This window comes from Lethenteron reissneri, unplaced genomic scaffold, assembly GCF_015708825.2.
Source record: "Lethenteron reissneri isolate LAM-NWPU_2019-01 unplaced genomic scaffold, ASM1570882v1 scaffold_1240, whole genome shotgun sequence".
Lineage (NCBI taxonomy): Eukaryota > Metazoa > Chordata > Hyperoartia > Petromyzontiformes > Petromyzontidae > Lethenteron > Lethenteron reissneri.
Genome location: NW_026890938.1, coordinates 62,832 through 79,932, shown reverse-complemented (window position 1 = coordinate 79,932; position 17,101 = coordinate 62,832). Strand labels below are relative to the sequence as shown.

At 53.4% G+C, this 17,101-nt stretch overlaps 1 protein-coding gene across 1 annotated transcript; it reads left to right on the top strand.

Moving 5' to 3' along the window:
• Positions 1-3,433: 3,433 nt before the first annotated feature.
• On the top strand, positions 3,434-15,129 carry LOC133361800 (activin receptor type-2B-like; the record flags this gene model as incomplete). Its single annotated transcript, XM_061580796.1, has 5 exons — positions 3,434-3,531; positions 3,902-4,057; positions 8,420-8,550; positions 11,833-12,001; positions 14,993-15,129. Coding segments are annotated over 5 exons (691 nt in total), but the record flags the coding sequence as incomplete, so codon positions are not given.
• Positions 15,130-17,101: the final 1,972 nt, after the last annotated feature.

Sequence of the window (17,101 nt, the reverse complement as noted above, 5' to 3'; positions counted from 1 at the left end):
AGAACGAGGTGGACATTTTCGTCACACCCGGCCTGAGTCACCACAACCTGCTGCAATTCATCGGCGCGGAGAGGCGGGAAGGGAACGCCGAACCCGAGATGTGGATCATCACCACCTTCCACGAGCGGGTTCATAGACTCACTCACCGTGCAGAGACTCACAGACTACTCACATAGAGACTCACAGACTACTCACATAGAGACTCACCGACTACTCACACAGAGACTCACAGACTACTCACACAGAGACCCACAGACTACTCATGTAGAGACCCATAGACTACTCACACAGTAGAGACCCATAGACTACTCACGTAGAGACCCATAGACTACTCACACAGAGACCCATAGCCTACTCACATAGAGACCCATAGACTACTCACACAGTAGAGACCCACAGACTACTCACATAGAGACCCATAGACTACTCACATAGAGACCCATAGACTACTCACACAGTAGAGACCCATAGACTACTCACGTAGAGACCCACAGACTACTCACACAGAGACCCACAGACTACTCACACAGAGACCCATAGACTACTCACACAGTAGAGACCCATAGACTACTCACACAGAGACCCACAGACTACTCACACAGAGACCCATAGACTACTCACACAGAGACCCATAGACTACTCACACAGAGACCCATAGACTACTCACACAGAGACCCATAGACTACTCACATAGAGACCCATAGACTACTCACACAGTAGACCCATAGACTACTCACGTAGAGACCCATAGACTACTCACACAAACACACACACAGAGACGCACATGTAATGGGTTCAATTGAAGCGCACACTTGAACTTGGAGGCAACCATCCCGGAGGGCTGCTACAAGCAACACCTCCCCTGCCTCCCTAAAGAAGCCTCAACACTAAATAAACTTACGAAATACTCTGAGGACTGAAAATCCTACATCGTCACAAATCCCAGCCTTCAATATTGAAATCAAAAAGCTAATCAATCAAGCCAAAACAGAACGCAGACACGAGTTTGTTGAATCTTTTGACCATCGCCAAAACTCATCAAAACTTTGGAAGATCATCGAAGCCTTAAACGGACACTCCAAACCCACCACCCAATTGTGCAATCAATTTCAACAACAAATCCGTCATAAACAACAACAACATCACCAAACAGAGGTGAAACTCGCTATCAAAAAAGCCAAAAATTATTCCGCAATTGGTCCGGATGGCATAGCTATGCCCGATCTCAAACACCTCGGCCCCCCTTGGCATCGAGTTTCTCGCCTACACCATTAACGCCTCGCTCCCAGTGCAACCTCATTCCGGCCATCTGGGAATCATCGACAATCATCCCACTTCCAAAACCCAGCAAAGACCTCAATCAAGCGACGTCCCACAGGCCGATTTCCCTACTTTACTTGAAACGCTCTTCAACCAAATAGCGCCACCACATCGAAGTTGAACCACTTGCACACCGCTGCCACCATGCACCATCACCACCACCACTACTACCACTACTACCACCACTACCACTACTACCACCACCATCACCACTACCACCACCATCACCACTACCACCATTATCACTACCACGACTACCACCACCACTACCACGACTACCACCACTACTATCACCACCACCACTACCACCACTACCACCACCACTACCACCACCACTATCACCACTACCACCACCACTACCACTACTATCACCACTACTATCACCACTACTACCACCATTACTACCACCACTACAACCACCATTGCCACTACCACCACTACAACCACTACCACCACCACCACCACTACCACCACTACCACCACCACTACCACCGCTACTACCACCACCACTACCACCACCACTACTACCACCACCATCACCACCACTACTACTACCAACACTACCACTACTACCACCACCACTACCACCACCATCACCACTACTACCACCACCTACTACACCACCACCACCACTACCACCACTACCACCACTACCACCACCACTACTACCACTACCACCACCATCACCACTACTACCACCACCACTACTACCACCACCACCACTACTACCACCATCACCACTACCACCATTACCACCACCACTACTACCACCATCACCACCACCACTACCACGACTACCATCACCACTACCACCACTACTACCACTACCACCACCACCACTACCACCACCACTACCACCACCATCACCACTACCACCATTACCACTACCACGACTACCACCACCACGACCACGACTACCACCACTACTATCACCACCACCACTACCACCATTACCACCACCACTACTACCACCATCACCACCACCACTACCACGACTACCATCACCACTACCACGACTACCACCACTACTATCACCACCACCACTACCACCATTACCACCACGACTACCACCACCACTACCACCATTACCACTACCACGACTACCACCACCACGACCACGACTACCACCACTACTATCACCACCACCACTACCACCATTACCACCACCACTACTACCACCATCACCACCACCACTACCACGACTACCATCAACACTACCACGACTACCACCACTACTTATCACCACCACCACTACCACCATTACCACCACCACTACTACCACCACCACCACTACCACGACTACCATCACACATACCACGACTACCACCACTACTATCACCACCACCACTACCACCATTACCACTACCACCACCAATTACCACCACCACCACTGCCGCTGCTGCCCCTCTGACCGCCGCAGGGCTCGCTGTGCGACACACCTCAAGGGCTCCACGTCTGTCGTGGCACGAGCTCTGCCAACGTGGGCGAGACGTTGGCACGCGGCCTCGCCCACCTCCACCGCCACGTGCACGGAGGCAAAGCAGGCCATCGCCCACCAGGTACGTCGCTAGCAGGCCGCCCACGGATCACCGGGGGTGGCGGCGGTGCGGTGGCGGAGTGGGTGGGGGGTCCCTGCCGACCTCGGGTTCGGACTCCGCCAGAGGTCGCAACCGGGTACCCGATACCCGTACCCTACCCGATACCCAGCTACCCTTACCTGGCCGGGTACGGGTACCCGTTTGCGACCCTGGTGCGGTCGGGTACGGGTAGGCCGTGAGTCACCGGTGGAGTCACCGTTTGTCACTCGTTTCGGGTAGGGTACGGGTAGGGAACGGGTACCCGTACCCGGCCGGGTACCCATTCCCTACCCGTACCCTACCCGAAATGAGTGACAAACGGTTACTCACCAGTGACTCACGGCCTACCCGTGGGTACGGGTACACATTGCGACCTTGGTGCGGCCGGTTACGGTTACGGTAAGGAATCAAACCCGTTTGCGACCTCTAGACTCCGCTTGCTCCTCACGCAGCCCCCTCTCACCCTTCGACCGCTTGAACGCGTCCACCGTGCACCCCCGCGCCCCCGCCACCCCCCCCCCCCGTCTCTCCCGCAGCGACTTGAAGAGTAAGAACGTGCTGCTGAGGAGCGACCTGTCGGCCGTCGTCGCCGACTTTGGCTTGGCGCTCAAACTCCAGCCGGATTGCCCACCCGTCGACATCCCGCGGGTGAACACCGACGCCGGGGCCAAGAGGCGGAGACGCCAAGAGGCGGGAGGGTGCCGATAGAACCTCGTTTGCCGGAAGAAAAAATTTGATAGTTGTTTTTTTTTTACCCTTTTATCTGTGCAACAAGACTAGGCTCTCTGGAAAGCTGTCTCGGGTGTGGACCAATAAACTTCAAGGACAGTGCATACATTATCAGAGTTATGTTTTTTGTTTGCATTCCGACCGCAGGTATTGTGGTCAATGCAAACACGACTCCTCGTAAAAAAGGTGTCAGTTTCGTTGCCAGATTGAAGGGTTAAAAAAACAACGATCAGACTGGAGAGCGTCGTGCCGAGCGTGACGTCTCCGCCACCACCGTTGCACCCCGCCGCAGGTCGGCACTCTCCGCTACATGGCCCCCGAGCTGCTGGAGGGCGCCATCTGCTTGCAGTCCGACGCCTTCCTTCACATCGACGTCTACGCGCTGGGCCTGGTGCTGTGGGAGATCGCCACGCGCTGCATGTCCAGTGGCGGTGAGCGGAGGTGGCGGTGGTGGTGTGGCCCCAGGGGCGTGGTGCTGGCCGGCCCTGGTCACCTCTTGTCACACGGTGCCGCCCACGTGATGTGGGTGGGGGGGTCTTTCTGTGCGTGTGTCTGTGTGTGTGTCTGTGTGTGTGTCTGTGTGTGTGTCTGTGCGTGTGTGACTGTGTGTCTGTGCGTGTGTCTGTGCGTGTGTGTGTGCGCGTGTTTGTGTGCGTGTGTGTGTGTGCGTGTGTCTATGCGTGTGTCCTGTACGTGTTACTGTGTGCGTGTGTCTGTGCATGTGTCTGTGTGTCTGTGCGTGTGTCTGTGCGTGTGTGTGTGTGTGTCTGTGCGTGTGTCTGTATGTGTTACTGTGTGCGTGTGTCTGTGCGTGTGTCTGGTCTGTGTGTCTGTGCGTGTGTGTGTTGTGCCTGTGTCTGTGCGTGTGTCTGTGCGTGTGTCTGTGCGTGTGTCTGTGCGTGTGTCTGTGTGTCTGTGCGTGTGTCTGTGCGTGTGTGTGTGCGTGTGTCTGTGCGTGTGTCTGTACGTGTTACTGTGTGCATGTGTCTGTGCGTGTGTCTGGTCTGTGCGTGTGTCTGTGTGTGTGTCTGTGTGTCTGTGTGTCTGTGCGTGTGTGTGTGCGTGTGTGTGTGCGTGTGTGTGTGCGTGTGTCTGTGCGTGTGTCTGTGCGTGTGTCTGTGCGTGTGTGTGTGCGTGTGTCTGTGCGTGTGTCTGTACGTGTTACTGTGCGTGTGTCTGTGCGTGTGTCTGGTCTGTGCGTGTGTCTGTGTGTGTGTCTGGTCTGTGCGTGTGTCTGTGGTCTCAGTTAGCTGATGAAAGTTCTCGACCGTCCAACTTTCAAAATGCATCATGGATGCATGCCGGGTCCAAGCAAGAACATCTGCTGGGCTACATAGTGATGGATCAGCGGATGCGGGCCCATGTCCTTGACACCAGGACCTACCGTGGAGCTGATATGCCCTCTGACCATCGACTAGTCATCTGTAAGATGTGCCTGCCATTCTTCCATTCCGGTGGTGGGTGGACACCCAGGACCCCATTCCAGCCTAAGGTGGCCTGGTCTCAGTTAGCTGATGAAAGTTGCAAGCGAGAATTTCATCATCGCTTGCGGCTGGGGTTGGCATCGTCCCCCACTCCTCCTGATGTCGAGGGGTAAATGGGCGAGGTTTGGGACTGTGACTCGTGCAGCTGCAATGGCTGCTTTGGGTACACGGTCAAGACCTCCCCAGAGACCCTGTCTGACAGAGGAGGTGTTCAGGCTGGTTGAGAAAAAGCGACAGGCCCACTCTTATCGTCTACAGCATCCCATGTCAGAGAATGAGGAGGCTTACCGCAGCCTTTGCTCGGAGGTTCGGACAGCCGTGAGGCACTGCAAGGATGGGTGGTGGTTGCGGGTTGCTGAGGAGATGGAGTCTGCCTCAGTGGCCCGCGATCACAAATCACTATTTAACTCCATCAAAAAAGTAACCTGCAGCGCCACACCTATTACCATCACTAGGGGAAAGAACGGTGATCCAATCTCCGACCCCCAGAAACAGGTTTGCAGATTTGCTGAGCATTTCTGTGAGGTCCTGGCGGAGGGGAAATCCCTCAACATGGAAAACATCATGGCACAAAGTGGGGATGACCCTGCTGAGGCTGCGGTGCCTCATATATTGGAAGAAGAAGTCACCCCCTGTGAGTGGCTGGCTGAGGTGCCATCTGTTGAGGAAGTACTGAATGCGATCCAGAGTCTGAGACCAGGAAAGGCACCAGGCAGAGATGATCTCCCAAGCGAAATGCTGAGGGAGGGGTGGCGTTTGTGCACAGACTGTCCTACATTAAGTCATAACAACAGTCTGGGCCACTGGACGGGTTCCGCAGGATTGGAAGGATGCCCTGGTGGTCCCCCTCTTTAAGAAGGGGGACCGCACAGACTGTAACAACTACAGGGGCATCTCACTCCTCAGTGTGCCGGGAAAGGTCCTGACATGGATTTTTCAACATCGCCTTGCTAGGCACGCTGAGGAGAGGCTTGCGGAGCCTCAATGCGGTTTCAGGAAAGGGCAGTCCTGCACAGATACCATATTTTCAGTCTGTCTGCTACAGCAGATGTGTAGGGAATTCCAACAAGACCTACATCTCTGCTTTATTGACCTGGTCAAGGCCTATGATACCATCAGTAGGCCTGGGCTCTGGGTTGTTCTTCGTGCTTTTGGAGTCCCTGACCCTCTGCTCACGCTCATTAAGGACCTTCATGATGGTGAGTGGGCCCGGGTAAAACTACGTGGCCGGGAGTCAAAACCATTCCCTGTACACCTTGGGGTGTGACAGGGATGTCCTCTGGCTCCCACATTATTTAACATCTATTTTGACCACGTCATTCGTGAAGCCTTCAATAGCTGTACCGGGGGAATTTCCGTTTGGTACAGATATAATGAGAGGCTGATCAATGCCCGGGTGCGGTCAAGGGATGGCTCCCTATTGCTCAACCACGTTATGTATGCCGATGATCTGCTAATTGCTGCTCACTCGGAGGAGGTGGAGACGCTGCTGGTGAAACTGGAGCGTGCCACTAAAACTAAGCACCTGCCTGGGTATTTTGTACCATCAGACACTCCACCCCCATAACTCCCAATCAGTTGTGGAGAGAATGGAGAGTTTCCCATACCTGGGCAGTGTGCTCATGACCGGTTCCGGTTTAACAGCAGAGGTCTCACTCCGAATCAGTCGAGCAGCAATATCTTTTCATCGGTTGCGTAACGCTGTGTGGAAGCTACCTGGTCTGTCGCTCCGCACAAAGCTTCAGGTCTTCTCAGCCACGGTCATTCCCTCCCTTCTCTACGCTTGCGAAACGTGGACCCCCTAATGGAGCATCTTCACCGGTTAGAAACATTTAGGCTGGCCTGCCTACGATCCATCCTGGGTTTAACCAGGCTGGATTGTGTGAGGAGCTCACAAATCCTTGAAAGATCTGGGCAAAGTCCCATCGGTGAGCTCCTCCGGCAGGCAAGGCTGCGTTGGCTGGGTCATGTAGCCTGCATGCCCAGCCACCATATGCCTAAACAGCCTTTGTTCGGCCGGATCGAGGGGGCTAAACGGGTGCGGCACGGGCTAGAGAAGAGATGGAGTGATGTGGTACAGGAGGACGTGGAGCTGAGTGGACTTGCCGATGACTGGTACCAGCGGTGTCAAGATCGGCCTCAGTGGAGGAGGCTCGTGAAGGACGCTACTGGGCAGTTGGAGGCAGTCGCCCTCCAACAACAACGGAGGGCGGAGGAGCGACGCTCACAACAACGAGCGGAGCGCCGAGTGGCTAAAGCACAGCAAGTTGGCACAGTAGGGGGCACAGGTGGTGCATTAGCCAGTCATCTCAATCATCTCAGTCAGTCGACCCGTGGCACCTGGATCTGCCTCCTTGACCTCCTGCCAGCGGGCGTTCGACAATTCACGTGGCCTCAAGGTGCACATGGCCTGGCACAAGCGTCGTGGTGACATCACCCGCCACTTAGTGGCGAATGGCGGTTGTTGTTGTCTGTGTGTGTGTTTCTGTGTGTGTGTGTCTCTGTGTGTGTGTGTGTGTCTCTGTGTGTGTGTGTTTCTGTGTGTGTCTGTGTGTGTATGTGTCTGTGTGTGTGTGTGTCTGTGTGTGGTCTGTGTGTGTGTGTGTGTCTCTGTGTGTTTCTGTGTGTCTGTGTATGTGTCTCTGTGTGTGTGTCTGTGTGTGTGTGTCTGTGTGTGTGTGTCTGTGTGTGTGTGTCTGTGTGTGTCTGTGTGTGTGTCTGTGTCTGTGTGTGTGTCTGTGTGTTTGTCTGTGTCTGTGTGTGTCTGTGTCTGTGTGTGTGTGTGACTGTGTGTGTGTCTGTGTGTGTGTGTCTGTGTGTGTGTGTGTCTGTGTGTGTGTGTGACTGTGTGTGTGTCTGTGTGTGTCTGTGTGTGTGTGTCTGTGTGTGTCTGTGTGTGTGTGTCTGTGTGTGTGTGTCTGTGTGTGTGTGTCTGTGTGTGTGTGTGTCTGTGTGTGTGTGTGTGTCTGTGTGTGTGTGTCTGTGGTGTGTGTCTGTGTGTGTGTGTCTGTGGTGTATCTCTGTGTGTGTGTCTGTGTGTGTGTGTCTGTGTGTGTGTGTCTGTGTGTGTGTATGTGTCTGTGTGTGTGTCTGTGTGTGTGTCTGTGTGTGTCTGTGTGTATCTGTGTGTGTGTCTGTGTGTGTGTGTCTGTGTGTGTGTGTCTGTGTGTGTGTGTGTCTGTGTGTATCTGTGTGTGTGTTCTGTGTGTGTGTGTCTGTGTTGTGTGTCTGTGTGTGTGTGTGTGTGTCTGTGTGTCTGTGTGTATCTGTGTGTGTGTCTGTGTGTGTGTGTCTGTGTGTGTGTGCCAGGCATGCTGGGTGAGCACCGCGCTCCCTTGGTGGACGAGGTGGGTGAGCGCCCCACGCTGGATGAGCTCCGGCACTTCGTGGTGGACGGCAATGGCCGCCCAGCGATCCGGGAGGCCTGGCTCAAGCACCCGGTCGACGTCTCACTCACTCACTCAGTCACTCACTCAGTCACTCAGTCACTCACTCAGTCACTCACTCAGTCACTCACTCACTCACTCACACACTCACTCACTCAGTCACTCACTCAGTCACTCACTCAGTCACTCAGTCACTCACTCAGTCACTCACTCAGTCACTCACACACTCAGTCACTCACTCAGTCACTCACTCAGTCACTCACTCAGTCACTCAGTCACTCAGTCACTCAGTCACTCACTCAGTCACTCAGTCACTCACTCACTCAGTCACTCACTCAGTCACTCACACACTCAGTCACTCACTCAGTCACTCACTCAGTCACTCAGTCACTCACTCAGTCACTCACTCAGTCACTCACACACTCACTCACTCAGTCACTCACTCAGTCACTCACTCAGTCACTCACACACTCAGTCAGTCACTCACTCACTCAGTCACTCACTCACTCAGTCACTCACACATTCAGTCACTCACTCAGTCACTCAGTCACTCACACAGTCAGTCACTCACTCACTCAGTCACTCACTCACTCAGTCACTCACACAATCAGTCACACACTCACTCACTCAGTCACTCACTCAGTCACTCACACAATCAGTCACTCACTCAGTCACTCACTCAGTCACTCACTCAGTCACTCAGTCAATCAGTCACTCAGTCACTCACTCAGTCACTCACTCAGTCACTCACTCAGTCACTCACACACTCACACACTCAGTCACTCACTCAGTCACTCACTCAGTCACTCAGTCACTCACTCAGTCACTCACTCAGTCACTCATTCAGTCACTCACACACTCACTCATTCACTCAGTCACTCACTCAGTCACTCACTCAGTTACTCACACAATCAGTCACTCACTCACTCACTCAGTCACTCACACAATTAGTCACTCACTCAGTCATTCACTCAGTCACTCACTCAGTCACTCACTCAGTCACTCAGTCAATCACTCACTCACTCAGTCACTCACTCACTCACTAACTCGCTCACTCTCACAGACTCACTCAGTCACTCACTCAGTCACTCACTCAGTCACTCATGCACTCACTCACTCAGTCAGTCACTCTCTCTCACTCACTCTCTCTTTCTCACTCACTAACTCGCTCACTCTCTCATGCTCGCTCACTCACTCAGTGACTCACTCATTCAGTGACTCACTCACTCACTAACTCTCTCACTCACTAACTCTCTCACTCACTAACTCGCTCACTCACTCAGCCACTCTCTCTCTCGCTCACTCACTCAGTTAGTCACTAACTCTCTCACTAACTCGCCCTCTCACACACTCACCCACTCACTCACTAACTCTCTCTCTCTAACTCTCTCACTCACTCTCCCACTCTCTCTTTCTCACTCACTCGCTCGCTCACTCACTAACTCGCTCACTCGCTCGCTCGCTCACTTGCTCACTCAGTCAGTTACTCACTCAGTCACTCCTTCATTCACCCACCCTCTCACTCAGTCACTTACTCAGTAACTCACTCATTAACTCACTCATTAACTCGCTCACTCCCTCACCCACTCACTCACTGACTCACTGTCTCACTCACTCACTGACTCACTCACTGACTCACTCACTGGCTCACTCACTCACCCACTGACTCACTTACTCTCCCACTCACCCACTTACTCATTCAGTCACTCACTCACTTTCTCGCTCACTCGCTCACTCACTCAGTCAGTAACACACACACTCACTCCCTCACTCACAAACTCTCTCACTCACTCACTCTCTCTTTCTCACTCGCTCGCTCACCTCACTCGCTCACTCACTCACTCGCTCACTCACTCGCTCACTCACTCAGTCAGTAACACACACACTCACTCCCTCACTCACAAACTCGCTCACTCACTCAGTCTCTCTTTCTCACTCGCTCGCTCACTCACTCACTTACTCACTCACTAGCACTCTCACTCAGTCACTCGCTCGCTCACTCACTCACTCGCTCACTCACTCACTCATTAACTCGCTCGCTCACTCGCTCACTCACTCACCCACTCATTAACTCGCTCGCTCACTCGCTCACTCACTCAGTCAGTCACTAACTCTCTCACTAACTCGCCCTCTCACACACTCACCCACTCACTAACTCTCTCTCTCACTCACTCTCCCACTCTCTCTTTCTCACTCACTCGCTCGCTCACTCACTAACTCGCTCACTCGCTCACTCACTCACTCACTCCTAGCACTCTCACTCAGTCACTCGCTCGCTCACTCACTCACTAACTTACTCGCTCACTCAGTCAGTTACTCACTCAGTCACTCCCTCACTCATCCACACACTCACTCAGTCACTTACTCGCTCACTCACTCACGAACTCGCTCACTCGCTCACTCACTCAGTCAGTCAGTCACTCACTAACTCGCTCACTCGCTCACTCACTCACTCAGTCAGTCAGTCACTCACTAACTTGCTCACTCACTCTCATAGACTCACTAACTCACTCTTTCCCTCACTCACTCGCTCGCTCACTCACTGGCTCACTCACTCACTCACTGGCTCATTCACTCACTGGCTCACTCACTCACCCACTCACTCACTCACTCTCTCACCCACTTACTCGCTCACTCACTCACTGGCTCATTCACTCACTGGCTCACTCACTCACCCACTCAATCACTCACTCTCTCACCCACTAACTCACTCGCTCACTCACTCGCTCGCTCGCTCACTCACTCTCTCACTCACTCACTGGCTCACTCACTCGCTCGCTCACTCACTGGCTCACTCATTCACTGGCTCACTCACTCACTCACTCACTCACCTACTCACTCACTCTCTCACCCACTCACTCACTCACTAACTCACCCTCTCCCTCACTCGCTCGCTCACTCACTGGCTAACTCACTCACTCACCCAATCACTCACTTACCCTCTCACCCACTCACTCACTCACTCTCTCACCCACTCGCTCACTCACTCACTGGCTCACTCACTCTTTCCCTCCCCTCCTCCCTCCCTCCTCTGTCATCCCTCCTGGTCAATGTTACTAGGGCGCAGATGTTGACTACCTCACCTGGTCTACAGGAGGACGTGGGTTCCATCCCGACCCTGACGATGTCTGCCGCTGTATTTGAAGTTGCGTTTTAACCTCGGCTGATGGTCACTCATCCAGCAGCGGATTGACCTCGTGGTGGCTTGGTGTTGGTGGTGGTGGCGGTGTCTTGGTGGTGGCGGTGGTGATGGCTTGGTGGTGGTGGCTTGGTGTTGGTGGTGGTGTCTTGGTGGTGGTGGCGGTGGTGGTGACGATGTTGGTGCGTGACTCCCAGGGACTGTCCCAGCTGTGTGTCACCATGGAGGAGTGCTGGGACCAGGATGCGGAGGCTCGCCTCTCGGCGCACTGTGTGGAGGAGCGTCTGGCGCAGCTGCGGACCGACCCGGGGCTGCCTGCTGGCAGCGGTGGTGGTGGTGGTGGCAGCGGTGGCACCACAGCCGCCCCTCCACCCACCACCACCGTCACCGCCACCGTCACCGCCCCTCCACCCACCACCACCACCACCGCCCCTCCACCCACCACCACCGTCACCGCCCCTCCACCCACCACCGTCACCGCCCCTCCACCCACCACCACCGCTATCGTCACCGCCCCTCCACCCACCACCACCACCACTATGGTCACCCGCCCCTCCACCCACCACCACCACCACCGTCACCGCCCCTCCACCCACCGCCAACGTCACCGCCCCTCCATCCACCGCCACCACAGCCATCATCACCGCCCCTCCACCCACCGCTATCATCACCGCCCCTCCACCCACCACCACCACCGCTATTGTCACCGCCCCTCCAACCACCACCACCACCGCTATCATCACCGCCCCTCCACCCACCACCACAACCGTCACCGCCCCTCCACCCACCACCACCACCGCTATCATCACCACCCCTCCACCTACCACCACCACTGCTATGGTCACCGCCTCTCCACCCACCACCACCACTATCATCACCGCCTCTCCCCCCACCACCACCACTACCAGGCCCCTCCGCTCCGACCCCATCGTCCGTCTCTCCAACGCGACACCCCCGTCACTCGTCGTCACCCCCATCGAGGAGTCAAGCCTCTAGGCCGGGGTGGGCGCGGTGGGTAGGGGTGGGGGCTCCGGGGGGGTGGGGGCGCTGGGGGGGGGGGCAGCACGCAAGGCCCCCCACGGCGTGAACGTGGCACGGCCTGACTGCAGAGGCTTTTTCACTGGGCCTGCTTAAACAGGCTTCACTAGGCCTGACTGGACAGGCTTTACTAGGCCTGACTGAACAGCCTCCACTAGGCCTCACTGGTCAATCCACAGCTGGATGAGTGACCATCAACATTTCCTATACTGTTGAAGTCCTATCGTGTTTGTGTCTTATGTTGTTTTTGTCTTAACGTTCTGACACCGTGCCCCCTACTGGACATCTGTGACACACCAAGAGCTTTACAGCTCTTCTGATTCCTCCGGTGTTAATAAAGACTCTGACATCACTCTCAAATGTTTGTCGTTTGTAAAGCTTCCGCCCCATTACGCTCCCAATGACTACGACGCATTAGCAAATCGTAGCCGTTTAGGATCAGTAAGATCACACCCGCAACAGGAGTTGTGTATGGGTTAGTGTAAAGGGTAGTGCATAGTAGTGTAGTGCAGTGGTGTCACTAGGGGGGTGCGGACCGCACAGGGTGACACCATCAGAGGAGGTGACACCAAAATGACCGTCTGTACAATTTGTGTGCAGTGTTTCAGTATAAATTTATTATTTTAAGAAAAAATATATTCCTGTAGTTCTAACAACAAACAACTTTGTTGTTGTCATAACTAAGCGCAGTTTGCATGTGTAGTGGGTTGTATGGAAGTCGGAGACGAATCTTGGAGGCGACACTTTTATACAGGTAGGAACAACAGGTTCCACACTGCCCACCAGGGATTATCTGTCTGTCGTGCACACTACAAACGCCAACACGACTACGGTATCCAACACGGATCGCTCGAATGCGCTGTCCAACCAAGTTCCTACCTGCCCACTCCGAAGGAACGTGCTTCAACATAAACACCCGGCAGTACAGTCCGAGTCTCGCACAGGGCAACTGTTGCACACTCGAAATTAAGGATGTTGGGCAGGTGCTCCAAATCGAGAGCAATCTGTAAAATGCAACAGCACGTGTGTCACACACAGCAATTCTTCTGAGTCGCCATTAACCACGTGGATGGTGTACACCATCCATCTCGTAAACCCACTTCTCCTACTCATAAACAAGCGTTGTCTTTGACGATAACATTTGCACTTCACTATTCGAATATTACTTTAATCCTGAGCTGTATGTCTATCTATACCATCCACTTATATCGGTATTTTACACCCATTATCTGTACTGTATGTGTACAGTATATGTACTGTATTTGTCACCATTGTACAACTTACTACTTTACATGTGTTCTATTCTCAATAGCATTGCAAGTGGTCATACTCTGGGTGCATGGACATGGTTATAGAACAAACAGTATTAGGGTTAGAGAATTAAGAATTGCAAGTATTAACTACAGTACGTCATCCTTTACAATGCACAGTGCAAAAACTCCTCCAATTGAATATATCACAAACTAACAATTCAAAGTCAAGCTTGGAGTCTAAAACAAGTCTAGAACAGTTCTATAACGATCAAAAACAACCTTTGGGTCCTTTACCTGTAGAATGCAACAGTACGTGTGTCACACACAGCAATCTTCACCGAGTCGCCATTAGCCACGTGACTGGTGTACACGTGCGGTTGATCACTAACCCCGCCAGCCCCCCCCACAGGCCCAACTCAGTCATCACATGCTGGTGTACACACGTGCATTGATGTACTGCGCAGCACATGAGGACTTATTAAAAGAGTGGTCCATTCCTAATGTATACTCTTTGGCTTTTTTGGGAAAGTCACGTAGGTAAAACAAAAAATTTATATCGAAGTAATAATAGAAATAAAATCAATCACGACGTTTCGGAGGCAACACAAGCTTCCGTCTTCAGGTGTGATTTATTATTTTACTTCTATTATTACTTCAACAATTGTTTTGTTTTACCTACGTGACTTTACCGATAAAGCCTAAGCGTATCAATCCTTGCAGTCACGAAAGCTTCAAATCTAGAATTCATTCCTAATGTGCCACACAACGGCCCTTCTCTATCGCCACCGCCTGGGGAGGTGCTGCCTCCGGCTACGGGTGCCCGAGAGGAGGCTGCTCTGACCCGACCCAGCCAAGGTTGGGGGTTCCGACCACCGGCCCGCTCGGACCCGGCCCTTACAAGGAACTCACGACCTCCTGTATACCAGGGTCTCACCGCTTGCCCACAGAGTCCCGGCCCTGGCAAGGGCAGCGTGGCTAGGGGTCCCAGGGTTTCTGGCTGGCCGGTCTTCTGGCTTCTTCCTGGACTGGCCCCGGACCCTTCCCGGGGTCCGGCTTGTATACCCAGCACCGGTGCGTCAGCCCCTGGCCCCGCCCACCTTCCAGAGAGTTCCAGAGGGGGCTCCGGGGGATCCCAGGACAGCCTGCAGCCCCCTCCTGCCTTGGGGCTGGGGAATGTGGCTGACTGCCCCAGTTGGACCCTGACTGCCCCTGCAGCAGAGGTCGCAAACAGGTTTTGGTTCCTTACCCGTACCCGACCACACCAGGGTCGCAAACGGGTACCCGTACCCGTACCCGGCCGTACCCGTACCCTACCCGTATCCGGCCGGGTACGGGTAGGGTACGGGTATCGGGTACCTGATTGTGACCTCTGGGATGAAGCCATGTTGCAGGCACGGGAGGGTTGATTCTAGGAACTTGAATTGTGAGAAGAGACAAGACGTTGGGAAATGAGTGACAAACGGTTACTCACCAGTGACTCACGGTCTACCCGTACCCGTACCCGGCCGCACCAGGGTCGCAAACGGGTACCCGTACCCGTACCCGGCTGTACCCGTACCCGGCTGTACCCGTACCCTACGGGTACCTGATTGCAACCTCTGGGATGAAGCCATGTTACAGGCGCGGGTGGGTTGATTCTAGGAACTTGAATTGTGAGAAGAGACAAGACGTTGGGAAATGAGTGACAAACGGTGACTCACCAGTGACTCACGGCCTACCCGTACCCGGCCGCACCAGGGTCGCAAACGGGTACCCGTACCCGTACCCGGCCGGGTAGCCGGGTATCGGGTAGGGTACGGGTATCGGGTACCCGGTTGCGACCTCTGCCCTGCAGTTAAGTATACGCAGCCCATTGACATCGCTACACACGTGTTGAGGAGTGGAATGCTGACGTCAGGTCACGCTCGCCTCGGGGGAATGCCGTCAGGGTAAAGTGACGTCATGCCCCCCGGGGTATTTGAGGGGAGACCCGTGACGTGGACGGGCTCTTCGATGTGGGTCAGAGGAGTGAGCGTTAAGGGAGTAGGGGGCTCCGGGATAGAGAGTAGAGAGTCAGGCTAAAGGGGGCTGCTTTACCCGGCTGGCCGAGTTGGCTGAACCCTCGGCCAGTGCTGTGGGAAGAGCCTGATAGCCTGGTAGGGTGTAGGGAATTCCCAGTACCCTTCCCCTGGGGAGATTAGTTAATTACACTGTGTTAACCCCTTCCCCTGAGGAGATTAGTTACTAACTCTGTGTTAATCCCTTCCCCTGGGGAGATTAGTTAATTACACTGTGTTAACCCCTTCCCCTGGGGAGATTAGTTAATAACTCTGTGTTAACCCCTTCCCCTGGGGAGATTAGTTACTAACTCTGTGTTAACCCCTTCCCCTGGGGAGATTAGTTAATAACTCTGTGTTAACCCCTTCCCCTGGGGAGATTAGTTAATAACTCTGTGTTAACCCCTTCCCCTGGGGAGATTAGTTAATAACTCTGTGTTAACCCCTTCCCCTGGGGAGATTAGTTAATAACTCTGTGTTAACCCCTTCCCCTGGGGAGATTAGTTAATAATTCTGTGTTAACCCCTTCCCCTGGGGAGATTAGTTAATAACTCTGTGTTACCCCCTTCCCCCGAGTTAGGCGTAAGCCCTTAATAAACAGTCCCTACACGACCGGCTTCAGCGTCCTTTTCTACCACACAGCACATGTACAATACACCCACAAGGCTAAAACTCTATGCTAATTCACTTTTTAAATCCTTTATATTAAGTTTGCTTGCTTGCTTGCGTGCTTGCGTGCTTGCTTGCTTGCTTACGACCGTGCAAATCTTTCGGTCGTTTTTTAACCCACTTCCCGTGATCTAATCGAGCTGACATTTTGCACACAGACTCGTTGTGCGAGACAATTAATGTTCGTGAACATTAATTTTACACTGTTTAGGGAAAACAAATTAAATATTTAATTACCAATTGCTTAATACTGGCAGACAATCATCTGACCCATAGGTGGCAGCCATCTCAAGCCAGAGGACGAGAGGACTCTAGCAGCCACGCATATAAAGGATTTATAGTGAAAAACTTTGTTTTTACGGCTTATACTTGTTAACCCTAATGCGCTCCGTTCAGAGCTGTCATTATTACCCAATAACAGTGACGCTTCGAGTCACGTGGTTTCGTCTGCACGTGCTATACCAGCACGT